General features: G+C 38.2%; 1 protein-coding gene across 2 annotated transcripts in view; it reads left to right on the forward strand.

The window, feature by feature from the left end:
* Positions 1-10,969: 10,969 nt before the first annotated feature.
* The window catches only part of LOC120441354 (chemokine-like protein TAFA-5), a 41,211-nt gene continuing 36,994 nt past the window's right edge, over positions 10,970-15,186 (forward strand). For both annotated transcript variants that reach the window (XM_039615955.1, XM_039615956.1), the window contains exon 1: positions 10,970-11,704. In XM_039615955.1, the coding sequence (XP_039471889.1) occupies positions 11,614-11,704 (91 nt within the window). In that variant the 5' untranslated portion in view covers positions 10,970-11,613. The remainder of the gene's footprint in view (positions 11,705-15,186) is intronic.

Consider the following 15,186-nt stretch of genomic DNA (forward strand, 5'->3'; position numbering starts at 1 on the left):
CAGCATTGCAAGCAAAATGGGCCTGGGCAGTCCTCACACTCTTTCCATGATCTCTTTCACTCCTCATTCAAACCATCTGTTAGAGTTACCTGTATCCTTTAAGAGTCTTGTCCTGTCGAGGTAGCCCCTCTGTATTGTGCCATTTTTAATGGCGTGGCTGTTTGGTTTGTCCCAGGCTATTTTTGCTTGACAAGATCATTGTAAAAATGATCTTTGAAGCTGCCAATGTGAGATGTAGGACTACTGTTCTAAAGCCATGACTAAAGATATTACAGCAGATCTTTCAAGTTGGTCATTGTGTGTCTGGGACTAGCCAAAACTCCGTATTGTAAAGCCAGCTTAAAAGATACACTGCAGACTACACATTGATGCAAATCAGTTCCACCAAAGAGAATTAAAAAATATGCAGAACAGATACAATAGAACTCCACATTTAACTACAAAAAAACAGCTCATGTCCTTGATGGATGAATGCACAAAAGTAGCAGCTGCTCAGCTTAAGAAAAAAAAACTACATATACTATACATGTATCTGCCTTGCCATCTTTAAATGTTGCCTACAAATTCGCAAAACAGCCAGAAAGATGCAATGCAACAGGCTTGATGAAACAGAATAAATAAATAAATTTGTGAACGGTAAATTGTATATTTTCATAAATGCAGCTATGTTTATAAATATAAAAAATATAATGATTACAAATTTCAACACTTGCCCTACTGTCCATTTTGTCCATCATATTATTCTAAAGTAATAAGCAATTATAATGTGCCTCATTATAACTAGAGGTTATTATAAATAACATAGAGGTTCGATCCTCTACAGCAGTTTTATGTATGAAGGTTTGTGATAGAGTTATTAAATGCTGGAGCTATTTAAGTCTTGTGCAGCAGATGTGGACCCATCCTAATATCTGCTCATTACTGTGCTTTCACTCTATTTTTGAAATGCAACATTTTTCACTTGTTTCATATTTTATCTGTAATCTGATTCAGTCAGACTATAATGGATAAATTTGCCTATTTAAGCATGCTGTCATCTTCCTTCAACATCTTTTAACTTCAATGATTTCTGTACATTTATCTTTCCCCAAAAACTTTCCCCTTCCTCTAGTCTAAAACTCTTTAGTCATGACATGCTTTTTAAAAATGATTTTCACTTAACAAAAACCTTCTTTTTTAATTTCTCTGAATTTAGTTACTTTCTTGGGTTTTAGGCTTCAACCTCAAACTGTTGCATCTCACCTACACCTATGTAAACACTGAGAGTGACTGTCTGTCGCGCCCTGGAAAGCATCAAGATTCATCACAGAAAACAGCTTGATGATTTTTCTTTCACACTTCCATGCTGACATTTGATCAGTGCACCACCTGCTGCTCGAGGCAGTTTAACCCACACTTACTGAGGTTATATACTTCAACAGAGCAGAGAACACAGATAAGCTTTGCATTTTTTCACTTCCCAAACTGAGACCAGTTAATCCACGCTGACATTTATCCTGATATCTCATTACAGCAGAAAATTGAACACTTTGACTTCAGAGTGAAACTTTTAAAGAAAGCTTTTTTTTATACTGAGTTAAATTAATCTGTCCTAGCTATACACAGTTAGGTAATGAGGAGTCTGTGAATATAAAACAAAGAAGACACTGTACTCCTGCTGTCATACATAATAGAATGACCACTATTGAGTTTTGTTTACTATCTGGGTTTACATAAAGATTCTATTTAACCAGGATTGTTTCCAGCTGTAGAGGATTCCCAGTTAGATTCACCATGATGTGAATGCTTTCTTCTCTATAAGGCTGCGGGTGGCATTGTGAAAATATTAAACAATATTTAGAAAGGCGTCAGTGCCTGTGTTTCACATTTTGGTTTCACAAGATGGAATAACTTATTAAATATTTATAAAGCATGACTCCTTCTTAGTATGTAGTTTATAAATACAGATATAAGCATCTTAATTAATAATCTTATATATAACATGTTCATGGTATCATTTATAAACTTGAACTAAGTTATTAAGAAAGTATTTAGATGCATACACAAGTGTGTGTTTGTGAATGTGTTAATAGCGGTTTTGTAAATCATTATTCAGTAGTGTCTTTCATGGTAAATTTATGCAGTTATTAGTTGTTAGTTAAATGTTTTGTGTGGCCTCATCTAAACTGAGGGCAATGCTTGCCTTAGAAAGTATTCATACATGAAAATTAAAGTACCTTGAGACTCAAACAAGTCACAGCTCTATTCACAACAGCACAAAGCACAAAAGACAGCAAATGGCAGAGAACCATGCAAAAGATTATTATTATTTAAAGCATATGTTTATTATTAAGAAAACTTCTTTTTTTCTGGCTCTATTCTGGCCCTAATGCACTTCTGATATTCTCTCAGTGCTGCAGACTCAAAGTTTTCTATAACCACTGTCTGTGTGTCTGCTGTGGAGAATGAATTGACTGCCTTGTGATGTATTGCCTCTGTGTTTCCTTTAATTAATCCTCCTCTTGTGCAGTAAAGTGAGCATAATAATTCCACAAAAGCTTCTCTGATCTGCCTAATGTGCTGCTCTGCCTCTGACTTTAAAGCCAGCCTAGAAAACCATTACCATTAGAACGTTGGGAAACCCTACCTAAGAGACCCCAGTTAATTTAATCAGTAAAATACGATTTGCGCTAAACAAAAGTTATATTTTTGGTAACATGTTTTGATCTGTTAGTCATGTCACCTACATCTTCTACTGAAAACAAGATATCCTTTAATTTAAGTACATTGATGCGCTGGCTGTGGCTTTCTGACCAACAAATACAGTCCTATTATAAAGACGGTGCTGTGAAAAAGTATCTGCTCCTCTCCTGATTTCTTTTTCTTTCTGCACATTTTTTTCCAGTCATATGTTTCAGATAGTCTAAGTTTTAATATTAGAAAAAGATAACATGAGTAAATACAAAGTGCATTTTTTCATTGATTATTTCATTTATTAAGATACAAAACTAATAAATGGTTGAATCACCTTTGGCTGCAAGAACTTGTCAGTCGCTTTTTCTACATAGCTATTACCAATCATTATATTTTAAATAAATGTAATAGATGTAAGTTCATTAAGAATTGCTAGGGAACCTCCTCCACAGTGGATACCATCTCTTTGGGATGCCTTCAAATAGTCATGACCAAGGTGAACAAACTAAGTAATCCCAACCTTAGTGCAAATTGTTAGAGAGGAGGTGATAGTTTTGGGTTTCCTCTTCAGAGCCATATGTATGTCTGAAGAGTTGAGGAAAAATAAATTAAGGCTGGACCACAGTTTAATAGGTGATTATTAATGTAAACATCGGTATACAAGATGTGATCAATAAGTTCTGAGGACAGGTTTGTGAAAGTTAAAAATCTTACTTAAGTAAGCTGATTTCCTGTTCAAGTTCATCTTCTCAGACATGTCCAGGCAGCTTCTGGTATCTGAAGCTCTTTTAAGATTAGCCACTCAGTGAAAAAAGACCATGTAGTAAAAGGTGGAGGGCAAGGAGCAATTGATCTGTTGGCCTGCGATGACAAATTCATTGCAATAAAAACATTCAGACTATTCAGCTGAAAATAGCAAATTGGACTTGGTTGGCATCCACCAGAACCAGAAATACTTTTTAATGTTTTTTTTTTTTTAAAGATGAGGACTATTTGAATATGTTTGAATTTAAAGGTTAAAGCCTAGAAGGTTTTCCTTTAGTATTTTCTTTTCTCTTCATGCAGTTTTTATTTTTATTTATGTAATTCTGAGCATTTTTGGATTGTTATTAATAATAGTAGTACAGTCAGAACAGATTTTAATGATATTTAATGATAAAATGTCAGTGTAAAAAATGGATTTTCAGAGATCAACCCCTTTACCCATTTTCATCCACATTTCAAAATTATAGTTACAGTTGGGCTGTAGCATTCATAAGGTGAAAGGTTTGTTTTTAAATATTGAAAAACAACCAGACCTACAATAAATTGTTCAGGCACATGTTCAGAGGTCTAAATTTGTTTGTAAATTACAAATGCCTTGACACATATATGCAACTCCGACTGACCCCTTTCCTGTTTTCATACTTAAGTCAACACCAATGCATGAATTACTCCATAAAATGAAGGCAGATGGTTAAAGTGAGACTTTACTTAAGTCCAGTTGTCTAATTGATGTGAATTATTCTTGAACGGTTTTCTGTTCCTGTTATTGCTTTGAACATTGCCAGATAAAATGTGAATCAATTTCTATCATTATTATTGTTTCATTATTGGTGTATCTAAGTTTCTACCCTCACCCCTGGCTACTCAGGTGCTACTGTTACTGTGATAAAAGCAGTGTTCAGTGACATTTTAAAAATTAATAAAAACATTAGGTTTTTTTTTTAGCCATGATAGTTTTTATTTTGCTATAGAAGAAACTAGTAAAACACATGCTCAAATTGTGGCGTGCAAATTAATGCAGAGGTGCTCCAAGTGTGGAAGTGTGCACAGAGATGAAGAATGTTGAGATAATTCACAACATGAATGCTGGAACACTGGTAGGCAACACGTGACCAATGGGAGCAGTGAGGGAGGGACCAGAGAGAGAGAGGGCAGAAAGGGTGAGAACAAAATCAGAAGAGGAACTTGGTGTATATTTTGAATGAAATGTAATTTGGGTTGGGGACTTCAATGCACAAAGCACATTACTGGGTAATTGCAATGAAGGGTAAATATTATAGCAGGTGAAAAATCAACAATTCACACTAGTCTTACATCCATTGGTTTGTGTTTGTTATGGCAGGTACTTAAAAAAAGACATGGGTAGGAAGTGACCACTGTCCTTTAAGGGCTGATAAACGGTTAAGTGTAGAGGAGAATGATGCAGCGAGTGTACAGAAGTGAGCTTTCTGTATGGAACTTCAGGAAGCAGTTCCTGGTAAATTTGAGGTGGACATCACATTTCTGACTTTTGGAGTACCATTGAATCCTGGTAATTCATTCACCCCTTTGTAGTCCTTTCTATGTTCCTAACACACATACACCAACACACATGTACAAGTCTTCCTTTACATGCTTAATATTCATTAAGCTATTTAAAGAGCACTTTCGCTCTGTTTCAGGTAAAGTGTAAATCTGCACCACTGATTTGTGTGATGAAATTTTCTCTTCATCTTTTTTCTGCTGCAGCAACCAAAGTCAACCAAAGTAAAACACAGATATTGTCACAATTTGTTTGGTGCAGGACTCAATTGCAGGACTCCAAAACTAGTGAAAAAGTGGAGAGATACTGCCAGTTGGGGATTGGGATAATCAACACCGTGGAAATTGTTTGGATTGTTGTTGCACATCACCTTGTAAATAAATCCACTGAACGTTTGTGAGTGAGCCCTGTTTGCTTGGAGGCACCTTGACACTGATGAGTGTCATCCCCATTAACATTAACTATTAACAGGCAACCCCACATTTGCCTGTTAATAGTTTAAATTTTACTGCTATGGGGTTAGCAGGTTTTGTTTATCATTTATATAGCACTGCCACCTCCTGAGGTGCTGCCTTACTACATACTGACTTGTTTACTATGACTTTTCACTTGAATCTTTTGCAGCACAACACTTTGGTTCACCCAAGGTGGTCGGCACCAACCCACTAGTCAGGACTCCACCTGCTCGGTAAACAGCAGCCCAGAGAATGGTTGGTTACTTAGTTTTCTTGGTTTTCTATAGCACTTCTATAGCACTGATACAGCTATTGAGCTTTAGAGTCAACATAGTCAACTCTACCCCGTTTGTTTACAGAACCACTACATCACCAACAGACCCAGAGTACCTGAACTGCTCTGGTTACCAAGCTGGTGCTTGACCGGTGCATCAGCACCACAGGAGCAAGTCTCCATCGCACAGCTTTACATGCACTGAGAAATAATCTCACTACATCTTGTTGAGTCTGTGAAGATGAACTATTAAAACCCAGCCTTAAGTTATAAGCAGCTGTAAGCCACAGGAAATTAGGAGCAAGAAGAACAGAGCAGCAGTGATACTCCATAGATATATTTACTTTTTCGAACTGTCAGTGGTATGTTCATGTATCTTTTTACCCTCATAAGAATACAAAACATTAACATAGCCTCTCAACATGGACTTTGTATATTAATTCAAAGTTTTTAGATAGCTGCTGCAAACAGAGACAGCTTGTGGATTCATTTCTGGGTTGTGGATTTATTTTGAACCAGACCGACACCCCCACCTTGAAACGAGCTTGTGTAGCTGTTTGGTCCATACCAAACTTTGATTAGCTGATACTATGTTTTTGAAAATTTTGGTTTTGGGTTAGTGAAATTAGCACTGAAAAATTATTTATTCCCAACACTGGACTGAATAATGGAGATTTGAAAACAGTCTTGGGCTGTTTGGACTTGTAGATCTATATTATTTCTCTTCTACTAGTTACATTTTCCCCCTTTTTTCCTTCTCTTACCAGCACATTCTGGAAAATCAGACTGGAGAACTGGAGCAATGAACCATGGCATTCTTTGTCACCAGGAAAGAGGATCCTTGGCTCATTACTAATTATTGCCCAGAGTACAATTTCAGTTTTACATTTAGCTCATCTGTTTTAGACTCATGTTCTGCTGCCTTGCTGTTATCTCTATTTTTTTTTTGCCTGTGGACACTTTTGCTCATCATCCCTGCTTTGTGGATAGCGGTTTTAACTTCTCATTGTATTAAATTATTCTTTGTAGATTGGCTTCTGTTGCGCCCTCCCTGTCTTTTGCTTGAGCTCCAGCTGGTAATGAAGCTCTTATTCTGTGCTAAAGTGTTGTGATATGGAGGGCTGCTTTACCAAAACATGAGGCAGGTGGAGAACTGAAGTTTAAACCCTTCCATAGGATGGTCATTGGAGAGACAAGTGATATTAATACTGCTATTTACTGTCCTATAGTACATGTAGTATGATGTATTAATATCTTTGTGAGTGTGCATCCTTTACTCCATGTACCTGAACTATAGCCTTTTTTAATCCTTTTTTGTGAGGGTGGTGGGTTGCTTAATTTTAATTTTAGTACATTAGGACCAGATTTCTATGGCTGAGTTCTGGCCCTATAGTGCTGTATCTCGCCCATGTGTGATAATGTACTGCACTGGTACATACTTTCAGGATCAGTCAATGCTGTTCTCTACACAGTTGCAGTAATGACTTCTTTTCTGAAGATCAATCTGAGAATGCAGTCAAAAAATGGTCTTTTTGGAAAATCCACGCCAGATTTGTTTCCTTCAGTCAAATGAAAACTTAATTCTGCAGCTTCTAGGTTCTCTGGTGAGTAGACAGAACCTTTGCGCACAGGTTGAATTTAGACCTCTGTTTGATTTGATTGACCTCATCTACTCAGTTCCTTTCCTGTCAGACACTTTTCATTTCCTGTGCTGTTACACACACCAGATAAGTCTTGGCAGCATTCTTGTTGATGTCTCTCTCTCTGTAGATTCATCTCATACAACACCTCTGACTGACAGTTCTGTGGAAAGCTAATCGATGGCAGGAAAACATCAGCAATAATCACTGCCGGCAGAAATCCAGAGAGCGTGACCTGATGAAGACAGATCTCCATCAGAGCAGTAGGGCAGCTCTGATGGAGTCTGTCTGACAGGATGCTGAGAGCTTTGATAAGAGTCTTTGAAAGTAACCTGGAGCCTCTGAAGCTGAGCAATCAATCAGCTGGATGGATTCATTCAGAGAGGTTGAAAAACTGATGCACTGCTGTTACTGTCTTCAAATGTTTCCATCATCAACCAACAGTTTTATTAGTCCTCATTCATCTCTAAATACTGAACACAAAGGAGAAATGTTGCTGCATGATATTTATCAGGCGACGTTTGGAAAAAAAATATTGCTGTTCAATATAAGAAAAATGATTTGATAAATAACTCTCCCCCCAGATAACTTCAGGCTTTACTCGGTGGAATAGAATCATTCGTTCACAAACATTCATATTTGTTTCTTTTTCTTCTTTTTTCCCCAGTTATGAAGTCACTTTTGTGATTCATGAGCTCAGCTAAATCAACGAAATTTGGTTGTCTGCACTGTTTCCCATTATAGCTTTCACCAAGTATTTACTGTAATAGGTTTGTAGTCTAGATTTCCTGTGTTGTCTATATAGGTATATGCCAAAGTATATGTGTTTATTACAGATGTTTGTTTTAATAATTTGCTGTTTGTTTGTTTTTTTCTGTTTCCTGTCGTTTAACTGAAACTAATCACTTAATAAAACCATGATGTAGTACTGACCTCTCCTTAAAAAGAGAAAAATGAACTTCCTTCGACTGTTAAGGCCTTTTTTTAGCAAATTTTAAAATGTAATTGATCAGTAGCAACATTATTAGATCATATGACACAACATGATCAGGGGTGCAATGATGCATCGAGTTAGATGAATAATTCAAATATAAAAAGATATTTTTTTGTCTTCTTTTAGGCTATACTTGTTATTTGTAGCTGTCCATCCGAACACAGCAGGCTAAAACTGACTCTGATCCTCAAAGGCAGGACCTCATACATTTTTCCTAGTGTGATGTCAAGTGTCTGCCGAGAAAAAAAGGTCTATCTGTATATCCCACCTACCTGTCTGTGACTCTTAGGTACATCACTGTTTGGCGAGGATCTCAAAGAGCCACCTAATCACAAAGACATTCATTTCTTGTACAGAAATGACTGAAATACTGGACTTCTAGTTATTCAAAGTTTGTCTTTAGTTCAGTAAAGCTGGGATACATGTCTACATGTCTACAGACTGCTTTTGACTACTGCCCTGCCCTAAGAGGTCTCCATAGTCAGCAGCGCTTTTTTCATTTGGCAGACTTTAATGCCAAACACACCTCCTGGGACAATCCTCAAAGAGGGTTTTGTGTAAAGCAGATCTATTATAAGGGTTTGTGAATTTGATGATTAACTAAACAGAAAAAAACTCTCTTGCAACCAGTGACTTTAATGAGCAGAAGAAAAAAACTGACATTCTTTATTGTAATCTGGTTTTAAATAAAACTAGTTTTGATTTTATCTAGGATGTTGTTGCAGTGTATCTGGCAGCTAGTACCTGGGAAACCCTACTTAACCCTACATATGCTATTTTTATATTTGTATTTAACTGATTACCTTTTAGATCTGTTTAAAGCATTTTCTTGTATCATGATTGCTGATAGATGCTAATATTTGTGAGGTCATTAATAATTAGAAGCAGTGGTATGGACAGTGATTCAGAGTTAGGAGCGTGATTCCTCCTTACTGGAGCTGGAAGTGTTGCCAGTGACAGGTTGTCGGTTGTTGCCGCAATAAAAGTGAATAAATAAGATGAAAAATAAATTGATCAGCTGCTGAAAACGCCTTGAAAAAATACCACGAGTTGTGTGACACTGTATAGTTTTAACATAGCAGTGTAACAGCTCGAGCTTGTGGTACCGGTGCACATCGCAGCGACAGCTCCGGCTGGAGCCACTGCCGAGGACCGTTAACCGGAGCGGTGAAACTGAGGGCTCGCAGAACATTCCAAGTATAATGTTTACCAACACGATTCACATGAGAAGCCTTTATATTGAGACAGTCCCCCACACAGCATTACCAGTTTCTCACGTGGCCCCTGGGAAATATAATATCCCACCCCTGTTCTAAATGAATGTATAATGAATAAATAAATACACGAAAACATATTTCTGACATTTCTGCTATTTTTCACGTGTTTACTGTCGTAAATATATGTATATATATATATATATATATATATATATACATACATACATATATATAGTGTACAGGAACATCTGCGCCGAGTATAACCTGGAAGTCCCGAGGTCAAAATGGGAGATGCCCCCAAGGGTGATGGAGAATGACCGAGCTAAGATCCTGTGGGACTTCCAGATGCAGACGGACAAAATGGTGGTGGCTAACCAACCGGACATAGTGGTGGTAGACAAACAGAAGAAGACGGCCGTAGCGGTTCCGAATGACAGCAATATCAGGAAGAAGGAACACGAGAAGCTGGAGAAATACCAAGGGCTCAGAGAAGAGCTCGAGAGGATGTGGAGGGTGAAGGTAACGGTGGTCCCCGTGGTAATCGGAGCACTAGGTGCGGTGACTCCCAAGCTAGGCGAGTGGCTCCAGCAGATCCCGGGAACAACATCGGAGATCTCTGTCCAGAAGAGCGCAGTCCTGGGAACAGCTAAGATACTGCGCAGGACCCTCAAGCTCCCAGGCCTCTGGTAGAGGACCCGAGCTTGAAGGATAAACCGCCCGCAGGGGCGTGCTGGGTGTTTTTTATATATATATATATATATATATATATATATATATATATATATATATATATATATATATATATATATATATATATATATATATATATATATATATATATATATATATATATATATAACAAAATAAGAACGGTACTGTAAACGTACTTTTGTTCTGCAATTTAAAAAATACTAACATGCCAATGTTAACTAGGCTTGCAAATAGTTTTGCTTGAAATGGAGATTCCTCTTAATTTCCCTGAACACGTGAGATTTTTTTATTTCAATGAAAATCAAAAAATTAAAATAGATGATGAATAAAAAATGTTGTGTTTATTATCAAATGAATCCATCATTATAACAAGTTGAAGCCCTAAGAGGACGCTTTCAGTTGCCAGGTTGTGTTTGGGTCCTGTGGAAACTGGTTTATCTTGGTAATAAAAGAGATTGTTAATAAATACCAATAATGGAATAATAGTAATAATTTAAAATAATCTTTTACAAGTGATGAGACTTTTTATTGATGAATCTGAATTTGTAGACCGATAAATTGATTTTAATCCCACCCCACACAAACGTCAGGTTCCTCCCCGGAGGTCAGGGACGCTCTGATTCCGTTCCTGTCCATCATGAAGTAGACTCACTCACCGCACTCAGTCTGGTTGTCTTAAATACTGTGCATGCTTTTTCTCCTACACATGGGTCTTTGTAACTGGTGTGACGTCAGCTCGTATTTGACTGAGAGAGTGAGAGGGAGAGAATGTGCGTGTGCGCGCGGGGGGGGGTGTTAATACTCAGACCTGCACACAGTACCTGCTCTTCATCCTTTTCCATGCTCATCACTTATCGCCAGGCAAGCACCGAGGCACCAACCAGGATCACAAACCCCGCGGAGAAGCGTAAAGTATGCCTCCTGAGGCGCTTCCGTTTGGATTCGGTGTCGGTTGTTTAATCTTTGGCGGATTTTACGCGGACGAGTGGATGAATGGATCCAAAGGACTCCGAGTCGTAAGTTGCAGGTTAAAGCTGGAAAACTTCTAGTTTGAAGCTTATTGGATTGTTGACTCTGCAGCGGAGGACTTCCCGCATCAAAAGCTGCTGCTGCCCGCGGGGACCGCCGGGGAGCTCTGTGAGGACCCTGTGATTTCTCGTGTCCAAGAGGAGAAGAAGATCCTCTTTGCTGCTCCAGATCTCCTCCACTGAGGATCTGTCACTTCAGGCCTGTTTGTGACTACATACGCGGAAGATGAGAGCTGTCTCCTCTCTCCGTCGAATAGGAATGTATGTGGCGTCGTGAGGAGGCACTAGCCTGAGGACAGTTTGGAGTTTTTTTTGCCCACACATTCTTCACCTCATGCAGTTCCTTCGGCCGGCCTGGGCTTTGACTGCCGCCGCGGTCTGCTTCCTGCTCCTATTGCTCCTCCACAGCCAAATCCTGAGAGAAGGTAGTGTTTCTGTTTTCTGGTTACATAGTTACATACATATGTGCCTGTGTATGTTTGTGGTCAAACTTAGGAGCCAGAGTGCCTCAACAGGTCAGACACAATACGGAAAAAATATATTGAAAGGTTTCTGTCTCTGTGGTTTCAGTACCCGCAGACACTGACAGGGATAGAACACCTTGTGCATGAGTGCGTACAGTCCCGCGGTTTTAGCCGTCTGTGTAGCGCTTGTGCAGCAGTGATATGGTGACGGTATGATGATGACATGGTGATTTAAGGCCAGAGATGGAAAACAAATGAAGCAACAGCAGGAGAAACACGGACCCTGGTCCGGACGTCCGGGCGGGATAAGGCGCTGAGGAAGCAGTCTGAGCTCCAGCAGAGCTTCGATGTTTTTCGCTGTAGGAAACCGAAGCAATCAGAAACAACCTCAGAGAGATGAAACACTCTACCTGTCTATCCATCGTGCCACACACACACAGACTGTACGGTTCTGTACACAGACCGCGCAAGGAAATCTAATGAATGTCATGGCAAGTTATTAAACTTACTTTTATTTATTTATTTTGTTGGGATCTGGTCGCTCTATTATTGCAGCGTTTCGTTTCTAGACTGATGTGCAGATTTTATCAGTAACAGACACAATCATACAAAGTGTTTATTTTACTAATGTTTTGGACTATTTTTAATCCTTGTTAAAAAGTAGTTTTGATGTTTGTATGTTGATCTCTGCTGTGTTAAGAAAATATATGACATAATGTGGCCCCACCGGTACACAGGATTTAGGCTTGTGCAAAGCTCCACGCTCTCAATGCAGGGGCATTACACTTTTATTACAATTATGATTAGAAATTAAAATCTGATTAGATTCAAGCAGGAGCTAGAAAAGTCTCTTTGGAACTCGAAAAGACAACAATCGGGAAAACAAATGTTTTTCTGATACTTTGTATTATTTGCAATGAAAAGAATGAAGTTATTAATGATTTTTGAAGGGAGTGCTGCTCACACAATGAGGGTAGAGTTAATTTGTTCTTCCGGAGGACTCAGTAACCTCCTACTCTGTTTCACTGTGTGCTGTCAGTCTTTCTCCTGTTAACTTCATCTTGTATTCATCTGCTCTGTGACTGCATTTAACCTCTAACCATCATATTTACCATCATCTATATATTTTTTTAGTTTACTTGAAGCATTTGATCTTGTTTCCCCACCTATGGGAATTAGTAACGCAGTTACATGGTAGTAAAGGAGGACTTTAAGCAGCTGGTTCAAAAGCCGAACTCAACATACAATGTCTCATGTAAAAAGAGACACTGAAGAGTTTTGAAGAGTTAAAAGGTTAAGTTACTTTAGTTATTATTACTCAAAATTACAGCGCTCTTTCTTTATTCCATATGTAGTGGCGACAAGAGCAAAATTCTGTCACGGATACAAATGTTGGTGATCATGACATTATGTGCAGGTGATGTCTGTTGAATGTGACCTGTGGAAAAAATTACAAACAGAGAACATAACATCGCATTTGCAGGAGGATGATTTATACAAGCGTAATATTATAATAAATCTTTTATTTAAAAAATGGATAGATTTGAATAATTGCTGTATGTGTGACAATATTCACAAAAGGTTTTGTGGAGATTGGCCGACACATTAAGGAAGAAATAGGGTCCATATATGCAAACATACATAATGATCCTTATAGTAAGAAGATCTATATATAAAATTTTATATTTCTATATATCTATCTATTTCTCTTTCTCTCATTGCATTATTTACATCTTTAGCTGAGTGATTCTTGCCAAAACAAGCATTACTACAGTGGTAGAGAACTTCTTTTTGAGTATGTAAACACTAGCACATTAGATAGTGGTGGTTCAAAAATTGTAACTTTCTTCCGGACTCATCTGGCTGAAATGTCAACAACAGTGTGAAAATGTCAGTATTCAGGTTTGTTCTGTGGTGGACAGTAAAGAAAAGTAGGAAGTGCAGTGCACTTTTACAAAGCCTTGTCCCTGAAGCACCACACACACAATATTGCAGCTTAGTGTTGGAGTCCCACTCGTGCTTTGCATTCACTAAAAACACTGATGTAAAATTGCTCAGTGATCGAAGTGGAAAAGCCCCACAGCTTTTACTTTAAAGAGAACAAAAAAAATCAAACCTGTTCTGCTTCCATCTCTAGCAGCACTGATTTTTCTGTGAGAATTTTGTGGTTGTCAGTACTAGTTTGCAAAAAGCACCTCATCAGAGGGTTCTGCGGTGTTGAATGTGCCCCTCATTGGGATACCAAGAGAGCAGTGACATTAATAAGCTCAAACATTTCCAATGAAAAGTGAAAATGAGTTAATAAGTTGTGATCAGCAAGGGCCAGTAAAAATTAAACAATGTCTTTTGCCTCTGTGGTGTAAGCTGGATCTTGTCCAGTAAGTTCAACAATTTTAATTTTGGAAAAGTGGACAAAGTTCCAAGGAGCCAGATCTAGTGAACAGGTCAGCCGATGAGCAAACATTTTGTCGATGTAGCCTAAAAAAATGCGTCTTTACTACAGTTTGTGCCAGCACAGTGTCTTTGCTACAGCCTAGTGCAGCCTCTATGTTGTTGTAGGCTTTCCATAAATATGATTGCAAAAGTCTTCACCAGCAGCGTCTGCAGAGGAAAATCTGGAGAAGAAAGTTTATACTCTAACATACTAACAGTCATGCTGCATCATGTTCACCTGCAGAAAAACAGAGCAAAACATCTGGATGTATTATAATCGGTGTTTTGATCAGCCGTGCTAGCACTCGACAACATCATCAGCTGTAATATTGAAAAACTGGAATTGATATTATAGCAATTTGTGTCAGCCAACAATACAGTGAGAACATTTTCAGTCCTCTCAATGGTCAATACTGCACATAAAATCTGCAGTTATTGAAGTGAACCTTTTTTTTTTTTTTTTTTTTTACTTTTGCAGAGAACTGAAAAAGTGAGGGTAGCATTAGTAAGTGTCTTGTATTTTTTTAATTGCTATAGCCAGGACAAAACAAAACTGAACCCACAGCTTTTTAGACCATACAGTGTGAAAACTGTAATACATTTATGTTTTAAATTATGGATAGTACATAAAGCATTTCATGCTCACTTTGAGCACAAGGCCCTTATCCTGGACACACACTCTTTCTACTTTTATGACTTTCCCTTCCAGAGTGTTGTTTTGAGCTGTTGCTGGAATATTTTGTCATTGGCGGGGATAGTGCCGGGATTAGGCTCACAGCTTTTCTTGTCATTATTATCGGCTCAAGTTACTGGGCGACTTTCCACTTCCCCCTTTTGTGCTACTATTGCACACCATTAAATTTGATCTACTCTTGTTTATAATTTGTGTTTGTCCTGTTTGTTATTATGTTTACTCTATGCAATCCTCTGGTGTTCTCTTCCTCTTAAAAGGGAGTTCTTTCTTACCACCATCACCAAGTGCCTGTTCATAGGAGATTGTTAATTTAATC

Source organism: Oreochromis aureus, linkage group 7 (assembly GCF_013358895.1).
Source record: "Oreochromis aureus strain Israel breed Guangdong linkage group 7, ZZ_aureus, whole genome shotgun sequence".
Lineage (NCBI taxonomy): Eukaryota > Metazoa > Chordata > Actinopteri > Cichliformes > Cichlidae > Oreochromis > Oreochromis aureus.